The sequence below is a fragment of the Gopherus flavomarginatus genome, chromosome 3 (assembly GCF_025201925.1).
Source record: "Gopherus flavomarginatus isolate rGopFla2 chromosome 3, rGopFla2.mat.asm, whole genome shotgun sequence".
NCBI lineage: Eukaryota > Metazoa > Chordata > Testudines > Testudinidae > Gopherus > Gopherus flavomarginatus.
Window position 1 is genome coordinate 235633955 of NC_066619.1, and position 11542 is coordinate 235645496.

The window sequence follows — 11542 nt, forward strand, 5'->3', positions numbered from 1 at the left end:
ACTAGCCTCTTCCACAAGTTGGAAACTGAGGGCTCCCAATAGAAAGATTCCTAAGAAATTCCATGAGCTGAAGTTTGCTATGTTTCCACTCCTTTATACAGGATCCATGGTTCTACAGTTCCATTGTTAAGAGAAAACATTGTCTACCAGACCACAATGCTTTATCTAAACCTCTTGTTACTTGAACTTAGCTTATGACTGCAATGTGCATTCTTTACAGTTAGAAGTCTTCACTTATCAAAATCCACATTCATCTCATAAATTCATAGATTCCCAGGCTAGAAGGGGCCATTATGATCATCTCGTCTGAACTCCTGTATAACACAGGCCATAGATCTTTCCCAAAATAATTTGTAGATCTGATCTTTTAGAAAAACATCCAATCTTGATTTTAAAAGTCAGTGACAGATAATCCACCCTAACCCTTTGTAAATTGTTCCAATGATGAATTACTTTAACTTTTTAAAATGTATGCCTTATTTCCCATCTTTGTCTAGCTTCAACGTCCAGCCATTAGATCATGTTATACCTTTCTCTGCTAGACTGAAGAGCCCATTATTAAATATTTGTTCCTCAGGTAGATCTTATAGACCAAGGATCAGCAACCTTTCAGAATTGGTGTGCTGAGTCTTCATTTATTCACTCTAATTTAAGGTTTCGCATGCCGGTAATACATTTTAACGTTTTTAGAAGGTCTCTTTCTGTAAGTCAATAATATATAAACAAACTATTGTTGTATGTAAAGTAAATAAGGTTTTTCAAATGTTTAAGAAGCTTCATTTAAAATTAAATTAAAATGCAGAGCCCCCCCAGACCAGTGGCCAGGACCTGAGCAGTGTGAGTGCCACTGAAAATCCACTTGTATGCCACCTTCGGCACATGTGCCATAGGTTGCCTACTCCTGTTATAGACTGTAATCAAGTCACCTCTTAACCTTATCTTCATTAAACTAAATAGATTGAGCTTTTTGAGCCTATCACTATAAGTCATGCTTTTTAATCCTTTGGTCATTCTCATGCTGAACCATCTCTAATTTATCAACATGTCACTGGGACAGCTCCACAGCTGCTATAAATTGGTGCAGCTACATTGAAGTCAATGTAGCTATTCTCATTTAAATCAGCTGAGGATTGATCTGGTCCTGTCTCTCGATGCAGTTCAGATGTACAGTTGTCTCCTGTATTATCCAGGACACACAATCTCTAGTGTGCATGCATCTTAATATTATGGAATAGTTTTGTGAACATTTAATTTTATGGATTATTCCTAGGAGTTTTAATGTGGGAAGTTTTTACAGAGGGCAAAATGCCTTTTGAAAATAAGTCAAATTCTGAAGTTGTCCATGAGATTTCCGAAGGTTACAGACTTTATCAACCATATCTGGCATCACTCACTGTGTACAAAGTCATGTACAGCTGCTGGCATGAGGTGTGTTTCTCTTATTTTCCTGTTCTGTATATTGATATTCCATCACCAGGGTCCTCATTCTAAATATGGAGTTAAAGACAATCATTGAGAGCAAGGAAATTAAATACCTACTTTACATTTGTGATATCCTCAGAATCTTTGATGTGTTTTTCATATATCCTGGCTAAGGTTAGAAGCTTCTGTTTCTTTTAATTATTAAAAACCAATAAATATAAATAATTCCTTACATCACATCAATCACCAGTCAATCTGATCACCTGACCCTCTGTCTGAATCCCTCCATGATCTTTCCTTTCTCCATCCCCTTCTCCCTATTCCATATTATCAAGGCTTTATATAACTATTTCCCTGCTTATATGTTGAACCTGGGGCATGGTTCTCTGTCGTCCAGTGCCTTGTGCAGTCATTTATGTGAGTACAAGCATGTACAAAGTGTGCATAGACAACTACCATTCTGATTTAGTAGTGTTTTACATTCACTTTGCACAGGTGTTAATAACCATACAAGGTGCAGGGCAGCAAAGGTGCAGGGCAGCTCTACTTTCTTATTCCACCCCTTCTACACCCCTCTATTCTGCTAATGTTTCCTGACTTGATGCCATGTTTATCTGCTTCTCCCACAATTGTCTGTGCCTTTTTTTAGACTTGCTTCTTTATGTGGAATTGCCTCCTAATACGGCCAACTAAGCTACTAACCTGTCGTAATTTGAATCCCTCTGTAAGACTCACTTTTCCTATGCTGCCGAGAGAAGTCTATAATTTTAAATATATAAAATCTTTTTTAGATGTACTTTTAACTCTTCCATTTAAATAGGTACATGCCTAAAATGAGTAACAGTGTGATTTTATTGCTGTAACTCTGTCCTTCCTTCCCACATCTCCTCTCTAATGCATATCTAACAGCTTATAAAATATCTTCTCTAGGTGTTTGATAGCTACAGCACTTCTAAGTTAAAGCTACTATATTTTAAGGGATTTAAACAGAAAATGCATAGTTTGCTCTCTTCTGGGATGCCTCCTGGGATGCTAGCCACATGCCATCCTTACCTTCCCTATATCAGCCAATGGAGCATTCTGGCTGACTGTGCTGGGAAACATGCTCCATCCCTTGCAATGGTGTAGCTCTGAGTCTGGGAGCACAGTATTCCAGAGATCCCTGGTAGATACTGTGATTCTGAGGCACAGTGCTTCTCAGAGCTCCTGTTAGAGTGGTGTGGCTATAGACAACCCCCAATGCAGGGCTGAAATGAATATCACCTAAACAGACCTTAGGGCTGATCTAACTAGCGCATAAGTTGCTGTAACTTAAGTCGCTCAGGGGTGTGAAAAATACACCCCCGAGTGATGTAAGTTACATCGACCTAAGTGCTGTCCACATCGGTGCTATGTCAGTGGGAGATGCTCTCCCGCCAACATAGCTTCCACCTCTCATGGTGTAGTTGTGCTGATGTAGCGCTTGAGTCTAGACTTGCCCTTAGATTTACATTTAAAAGGTGTCTGTGCTCATGATGCTGTTGTTCAGAAAGCACCCAAACACACTTACATGACAAAGCCAGGATTTTCCTTAAATGGCAAACATACAACTTTTCTTTCTGCACATGTACATGTGTAACAGTGTTCTGGGTAGTCTGCTTATAAAAGTCTATTCTTATGTCAGATCAGCCTGTACTATAGAGTTGCCCTCTGCTTTGTTTTTCAGAAACCTGATGGTCGCCCTGCTTTTGCTGAGTTACTTCAGACCCTCACAGATATAGCTGAGACTGGATAATCAGACTTTCTATAAATATGTATTCTCATTCCAGAGATAGCATGAAACCCCTCGTGGTAATTCTCAGTCTTTTACAGTCCTAGTTATTTATATCCATCCGCAGCACTGTAAATATTGAGGAATCTGTGCAGTTTAGTCGGTTTTTATTTTCAGGGTTCATCACATTTTTAGTATTTTGGGGGAAATGGATAGTTCAGGGGATCAGTGATGGGCTCTTAACCTTTTTGCCGCAAGGTTGCTAGTTCAAATCAAGACCAGTTCATGATGATCAAGTCTATGCTGGAGAGGAATAGGCAAGGTTCCTTCTAGTACATGGCACATAGGTCTAAACTGCACAACAAACCCTTCTGCTTTATATGGCAGATTTACACTAAATTCTGCAACAATGCCATTGATTAAGAAATCATTTGATAATTGGTCTGGCTCATAGATTGGGGAATAGGGACAGGAAGCAGCAAAAGAGACTTAAGCACCCATTATGGATTTCTATATGGGTATTAGAAAGACCAGGTGAGTGAGGTAATATATTTTATTGGACCAACTTCTGCTGGTGAAAGAGACAAGCTTTTGAGCTGCAGAGAGCTCTTCCTCAGGTCACTGTATAGGTCGTCAGACACATTTGAACACAGGACCTTAAGCACTGCAACACAGACTTCTGTCATTTGAGGTAAAAAAGCAACTTAAGATAGTAGAAATAGTAAGCTTTTGTCATCCAGCAGACCAGTCATTAAAGGGAGATGCAAACTCATTTGCCTGTGTGCTATACATTCTCTTAGAGGACGGGTGGGACAGCATGCAGGAAGAGGCAGGTATCCTAGTGGCTCTTAAATCCCATCTGAATGGAATGCCACTCTATAACAAGTTAGGAGCTGCACAGCTGGTGAAGGTGCCTGCATGTATTCCTTAGGAGCATGAGAAAACAACCATCATCTCCTGCAAGCTTGCGTCTGCTTTCTCCAAGGCAGCATTTCCCAGCTTTCTCCAAGGCAGCACCCTTCTGCCTCTTGCTGCTGCATACTTAACTAACACCCTCCTTCAGTCAGCTATACCGAACCCCCTCATGTGGTGTGCCAGTGGACAAGCTGAAGAGAGAGAAAATGGCAGGAAATTGGAACCTTTTTGTATTTGTGTGGCATAAGTAGTTTTTTGCAAAATCATGGCAAATAGATAAGTTATCTGTCCAATTTGTGTAACCAATACTTATTATAATTGGAACCCTGCTGTGAACAACAATTGCACTGGTAACTTTTGTTTTCCTTGTACATTGTATATTTGTGGTGACCAATGTTAGTGTGAGAAAAGCTTATTGTCTGTAGCTGTACCATCTATTAAATGTATAATATGGAAGAGAAATAGCAGAGCACTAGAGGAATTATTTAAGTTTAGTACTAATGTACTAATGTAGCCACGAGGACGAATGGGTATAAACTGGACATTAGGAAGTTTAGACTTGAAATTAGACGAAGGTTTCTGACCATTAGGGGAGTGAAGTTCTGGAATAGCCTTCCGAGGGAAGTAGTAGGGGCAAAAGACTTTCCTGGCTTTAAGACAAAGCTTGATAAGTATATGGAGGGGATGTTATGATAGGATCGTCAATTTGGGCAATTGATCTTGAATTACCACCAGACAGGTCTGCTCAATGGTCTGCGGGGAGATGTTGCATGCGATGGGTACTGAGTTGCTGCGGAGAACTCCTTCTTGGGTGCTGGCTGGTGACTCTTGCCCACATGCTCAGGGTTTAGCTGATCGCCATATTTGGGGTCGGGAAGGAATTTTCCTCCAGGGCGGATTGGCAGGTGCCCTGGAGGTTTTTCGCCTTCCCCTGCAGCGTGGGGCACGGGTCGCTTGCTGGTGGTGTCTCTGCAGCTTGAGGTCTTCAAACCATTTTTGAGGATTTCAATAACTCGGTCCTGGGATAGGGGTTGTATAAAATTGGATGGGTGGGGTTCTGTGGCCTGCCTTGTGCAGGAGGTCAGACTAGATGATCAGATTGGTCCCTTCTGACCTATGAGTCTATGAGTCTATGAGCACTAAAGAAAAGGAAAACTAAATAACTCACATACTGCATATATAATCATATGTATTATTTATACATAGATGCCTGTATATATTTGTATTTTACAGCAACTTGTACGGAGACAAAATATTTAAAACCTATTGATTGAAGAACATTCTGCATGACTCCTACAGTTTTACCTTTTTATTCTAAATAAAAATAAACATTTCCACAGTTTTTGGAATTACGCCCAATGATAGATTCCTTGGACTAAATTCAGTCCTGACGTAAGCCTGGGTAACCTCCACTGATGACAATAGTGTGTGATATTTTTAAGCAACGTGATTATCTGCAGTTATTTGAAGAATGTAAACATCAAAGAGGAAGAGGAAATGTTTAATTACTTCGTGTACACCTGTGGAAAGTTGCCAGTTCTTTCGGCTGCATTGTGAAAGCATCTCAGTTTCAAGAGAAATTAGATTTCCTGTTCCTTTATATAACCTTTTAAAAGAATTTTAACCAAGTTATACCCGTTTGCTCTTAGAATCGACTCATAGTACATATTTCATTCCATATCAAATGTATGTCTGAATACAGATTGGTACAATACATTACAGTCAGGAGAAAAGAGTAGTGTGCCTGAAAGAGAACAGTGGATGCGTTTTCCATTTAATTACTGCAATCCTTCTGCCCACTCCAGTGACATGCTAATCTTTTCACCAGGTGTTGCTGTATAAACACAACAAAGAAATTATATCCATACTGCAAAGTATACGAGTATGTTGCAAATTGCATGAGAAGTTCTATAAGAGATCTACTGAAGTGGTTTTGCTACGTGTTTGTTTGTTACTGCCTGCCAGTATGTAGCTAGGAGACATCACCCAACTATAAAAGCAAAGAAGATAAGCAGTGGGAGGGCTGTGAGCTGAAAGCTGAGCTTGTGACTGCTCCACAGTGAATACATACAAATTACTCAAATGTTTCCATATGTGTTTCTCTGTTATGCTGGCTATAGTTTGCTTAGTGGTCCTTAGACCCTTTCAGTATTGGAAAGTAATGTAAAAGATGACTATTGTTGTAGAAAGAGAGAGCCTGAGACATGGGGCCTGGTATAAAAGGCCTAGTTTATGGCCTAAGGCCCAAACAGAGTCAAGCCCTGCTAATATGAAGCACAATTAGCAAGAATCAGGCCAACTCAGGCCCTGCCCAGTTACAAAGCAGATGCTTGCTTGCAGGTTCACTATCCAATACATGAACTTGGCAAGAACAGGGCTGGCGTTGCAAAAACACAAGAACTCCTATGCACTAAGTATTCATGTAAATACATTCCAGAAAGGTAGTGCCAGAACACCCCGATACAGGTTTATGGTGTAAACACACTCTCCAAAGATGACACAAGAACACACTGACCCCTCTTAAAGAAAGGGACAGGATGACAGGGTGATGGGTAGAGATGTTTTGACTGAAACAACTGGTACAAGGTAAAGGGTGGTAATTAACCACGATGGAGGGATAATATGTAACTTGTTTGTATCAGTGTATAAAAGAGGGGTCTTTTTCTGGCCAAGGAGGGTGAGGGGGGAGGGAGGAATGGAAAGTCCTGTCATTCACTGAGCTGAGTCCATTGTCATGGGCATACATGTGCTAGTGTAACTGTAGACATTGATCCAAGGAGCTAGTACCATGCTTCATCGGCAATAAACTTGGCTGAGTGCCTTTGCTACAGAACTGAGTCTGTGGTCTTTCTGGCCAGTTCAACTGAGATCAGCTGGGTTCGCTATCTGCTCAGAGCCAGCACAGCAAACAGGAAGAATACACATATGCAGCTAACAACTGACTACAACTACCTGTCCCTTTATTTATTCTGTTTTACTTTAATTTTGCATTTACATTAGCTCATGAAAATAGGTAAAGTGAGTTTTAAAGTTAGGATGTACTGGAAAGCCCTGTGAAGTTTGGAAATCTTAGGGCTTGTCTACATCAGAAAGTTGCAGCGCTGGTGAGGGAGTTACAGCGCTGCAACTTTGAAGGTGTACACATCTGCAGGGCATCACCAGCGCTGCAACTCCCTGTTTGCAGCGCTGGCCGTACTCCCGTTTTGTCTCGGGTGTAGAGGATCCAGCGCTGGTGATCCAGCGCTGGTAATGCAATGTAGACACTTACCAGCGCTTTTCTTGACCTCCGTGGAATAAGCAGGTATCCCAGCATACCTGAGGATACCTCTCTGGTAATCAAGAAAACTCCTCTGCCCTGTGCTCACCTGACCCCTCCTTTAAATCCCCCGGGAAATTTAAAAAATCACCTTCCTGTTTGCTCAGTCAGGCGTGGAGTGCAATTAATCAATCAATCATTCAGCGACCATGCCTCCACGCAACAAACGAGCCCCAGCATGGACCAATGCAGAGCTGCAGGATCTAATTAGTGTGTGGGGAGATGAGGCTGTTCAAACACAGCTGCGCTCCAGAAGGAGAAACTACGATACCTATGGTCAGATATCGCAGTCCATGCTGAGAAGGGGCCACGAACGGGACGCCTTGCAATGCAGAGTAAAAATTAAGGAGATGAGGAGTGCATACTGCAAAGCCCGTGAGGGAAACCGACGCTCAGGAGCAGCCCCCACAACCTGCAGGTTTTACAAGGAGCTGGATGCCATACTTGGGTGTGACCCCACCGTGAATCCTAGGAGCACGATGGAGAGTTCAGAGCAGGGAGAAGTGGGGGATGGTGTAGAGGATGAATACAGTGATGCTACTGGCGTTGAGGGGGACACCCCAGAGTCTCAGGACACAGGCAGCCAGGAGCTCTTCTCCAGCCCTGAGGAGACTAGCCAGTCACAGCAGCTGGAAGCGGACGTTGATGAGGAAGCTGAGGATCGTGCTCGTGGTAAGTAGATTGCAATGCTCTGTCCGTCCCCCACCCCCCCTTCCAAGCGTGAAACCTGCCCTGCGGTGTGCTCTGTCCGTCCCCCACCCCCCCTTCCAAGCGTGAAACCTGCCCTGCGGTGTGCTCTGTCCGTCCCCCACCCCCCCTTCCAAGCGGGAACCGTGTCCTGCGGGGTGCTTCTTCCTCACCGATCCCCCCTTCCAAGCGTGAAACCTGCCCTGCGGTGTGCTCTGTCCGTCCCCCACCCCCCCTTCCAAGCGGGAAACCTGCCCTGCGGTGTGCTCTGTCCGTCCCCCACCCCCCCTTCCAAGCGGGAACTGTGTCCTGCGGGGTGCTTCTTCCTCACCGATCCCCCCTTCCAAGCAGGAACCAAGGCATCCCACTAACATGGGAGAATTTTAAGCAAAAGTACTCACCCCATTGCTAGACATGTCTTAGCTTTCTTGAACTCTACAGTGTTATGTGAGGTATGTGAGAGGGATGCTACCTACAGTTTCCAATGTCCTTCAAAAGTTGATAATAAACAATGATGCCCCTGTGTATTACATGTCTCTATCTCTATTTTTTCTAGACAACTCGAGTAATGCGGCTGTGTCACCGGCCTCACGTAGATTGCAGAATTTGAGGCGCAATCCTAGGAAATCAAAAGAGGAGCTGATCAAGACCGTTCTGAACCACTACAACAGGGAAAGTAGGAAGACTGAGGAGTGGAGAAAAAGTGTACAGGAATGGAGGCTGACTGAAAGCAGGAGACAGGAATTGTCTGCCAAAAGAATAGCCAGGCAGATGATGAGACTCCTGTCTCGCCAAACCAAGTCTTTTGAGTCTCTTGTAGCCATGCAGGCAAATATATACCGTGATAACCCACAGGCTTCCAAAAGCAATGTTCCTTGTCCCCCTGTGTATCCTCAAAATAGCTTTATGCAGCACCCAGTTCCTTATTATCATCAGCTGCCCCCAACACCTATAACATCACCTAGTAACCAAGATATGTTTAATTCTTACCCAGTGCACTCCACCCCCATCATTCTGCAGCAAAGTAATGGTGAGTTGCATCAGACGGTTACAATTGAGTAAAATAGGAAATAGTAAAACCTCTGAATGTACTGTGAACCACCCATACCCCCTTACCTGTTTTTTACTGTATGACAAATAAAAGGTTTTGGTTTGTATTTCTTTCCATATGTTTTATTGGTGATAGAAATGGCTAATTATACACAGCAAGGTAAAGCAAAGCACAACACATGCACCAAACATTACTGCTGGCTCTCAGCATCAAATTGCTCCCTTATAGCATCCCTAATCCTTGAAGCCCTTTCCTGGGCCTCCCTATTAGCCCTGCTCTCTGGCTGAGCAAACTCATTCTCCAAACGTATAACCTCGGAGGTCCATTCCTCACTGAACCTTTCACCCTTCCCTTCACAAATATTATGGAGGGTGCAGCACGCGGATATAACTGCGGTAATGCTGCTTTCCATCAAATCTAGCTTCCCGAACAGACTGCGCCAGCGAGCTTTCAAACGGCCAAAAGCACGCTCCACAGTCATTCTACAGCGGCTCAACCTGTAGTTGAAACGTTCCTTGCTCCTGTCAAGCTTCCCAGTATATGGTTTCATGAGCCATGGCATTAATGGGTAAGCGGGGTCTCCCAGAATCACGATGGGCATTTCCACGTCCCCTACTGTTATATTGTGATCTGGGAAAAAGGTCCCGGCCCTAAGCCTCCTGAACAGGGCACTGTTCCTAAATATGCGTGCATCGTGCACCTTTCCAGGCCATCCAGAGTAAATGTCAGTGAAATGCCCACGGTGATCCACAAGCGCTTGCAGAACCACAGAGAAGTACCCCTTGCGATTAATATACTCCGATGCCAGGTGGGGTGGAGAGATAATAGGAATATGCGTCCCATCTACTGCCCCTCCACAGTTAGGGAAGCCCATTTCTGCAAAGCCATCTAAAATGTCCTGCACGTTACCAAGAGTCACGGTTCTTCTTGTCAGTGTTCGATTAATGGCCCTGCAAACTTGCATCAGCACCATTCCAACGGTGGACTTTCCCACTCCGAACTGGTTCGCCACAGATCGGAAACAGTCTGGAGTTGCCAGCTTCCAGATTGCAATAGCCACCCGCTTCTCCACAGAAAGGGCATCTCTAAATCTCGTGTTCATGCGCCGCAGGTTGGGGGCGAGATCATCACAAAGTCCCATGAAAGTGGCTTTCCTCATACGAAAGTTCTGCAGCCACTGCTCGTCATCCCATGATTGCAGGACGATGTGATCCCACCACTCAGTGCTGGTTTCCCGAGCCCAAACGCGCCGGTCCACGGAGCAGAGCACGTCTGTTATTGCCACTAGCATTGTACTGTCTGCATATTGATGCGATTCAGTACCATCGTCCGACTCCTCAATGTCAGTCACACGCACATTTAGCAGCCTAAGGATTAGATCCACAGTAAGGCGAGATGTGCTGGCAATAGTCATTAGTAAGGTATTCAGTACCTGAGGATCCATTCTTGAAAGATAATGCAGAAAAAACCGCTTTAGAGTCACAATGCTGCCACAGTGCTCCGCATGTGTACCAAAGCAACGCTGGCCGTTGGAACAGGAACAGGAAGCAGAAGGACAATCACACTTCCTTCCCCTTCCCACAAGCCCCAGCGCCGCTGTGGGACGAGGTGCCCTGTGGGATAGCCGCCCACAATGCATCACTCCCAACAGCGCTGCAGTGTGGCCACATCTAACAGCACTTACAGCGCTGCTAGCAGTAAGTGTGGACACTCTGCAGCGCTGGCCCTATACAGCTGTCCTAATACAGCTATAACAACCAGCGCTGCAAAGTTTTAGATGTAGACATGGCCTTAGACATGGTCTGTGGACCCACAGGAGTCCATGGACAACAAGTTGAAAACTACTGATCTACGTCTTCTAAATGACCACAAAGGGAAGAGTCAACAAAGGCCCCACTTATTGTAATTTGCAGCACAACTGGTCACTACATCTGAAGCACCTGAGCTTTGCCCACAGATGGCGTGGAAGGTCAAAACCAGGTGGCTGGACTGCAGGGGGCTAGAAGCAGTTAAATTGGAGAACAAATCCAAGCTAACTTTAATATGAGAAGCTCCCATATTCACAACTCAATGAACTTGCAATCATTTTGTCTGTGAGAGTTGATCAAGGCACACCCATCCTGAAACTTTGGAGGGGAGAAGGCAGTTTAGATAAATATAACCGAATTACAGTGTGTGATTTTAGTAACTACTCATCTTCACTTGCCAGCCCCTTCCCCCGTCAGCTATCATATGCTATTAATATGTCAGTTCCTGCCTCCCTTCAGCAAATACCAACTGATACCAGCTTTCATTGTCCTCTTGTTAAAATTTTCAAATAGGCACTTTCCTGGTTTCTCCCATGTTTCCCCTCTTGCATGGGAAGAGTTCCCTGTAAACATCCACTGAGCTCATTGTCCTT

The 11542-nt window shown here is 44.0% G+C and overlaps 2 protein-coding genes across 2 annotated transcripts in view; both read left to right on the forward strand.

Moving 5' to 3' along the window:
* Nucleotides 1–4562, forward strand: part of TXK (TXK tyrosine kinase) — a 38540-nt gene extending 33978 nt beyond the window's left edge. The window contains exons 14-15 of the mRNA XM_050947771.1: nucleotides 1271–1428; nucleotides 3128–4562. Of these exons, the coding sequence (XP_050803728.1) occupies nucleotides 1271–1428; nucleotides 3128–3196 (227 nt within the window). The 3' untranslated portion in view covers nucleotides 3197–4562. The remainder of the gene's footprint in view (nucleotides 1–1270; nucleotides 1429–3127) is intronic.
* Nucleotides 4563–7150: 2588 nt separating this feature from the next.
* On the forward strand, nucleotides 7151–9247 carry LOC127048269 (zinc finger and SCAN domain-containing protein 29-like). Its single transcript, XM_050947911.1, has 2 exons — nucleotides 7151–8075; nucleotides 8647–9247. The coding sequence occupies exons 1-2, from the start codon at nucleotides 7553–7555 to the stop codon at nucleotides 9150–9152; spliced, it is 1029 nt and encodes a 342-aa protein (XP_050803868.1). The 5' UTR covers nucleotides 7151–7552; the 3' UTR covers nucleotides 9153–9247.
* The last annotated feature ends 2295 nt before the right edge of the window (nucleotides 9248–11542 follow it).

Excerpts from the sequence above, each read along its gene's own strand:
- LOC127048269 (XM_050947911.1), top strand. The coding sequence starts at position 7,553 with ATGCCTCCACGCAACAAACGAGCCCCAGCATGGACCAATGCAGAGCTG. Across the intron at positions 8,076-8,646 it reads AGCTGAGGATCGTGCTCGTG|ACAACTCGAGTAATGCGGCT; the intron begins GTAAGTAGATTG and ends TATTTTTTCTAG.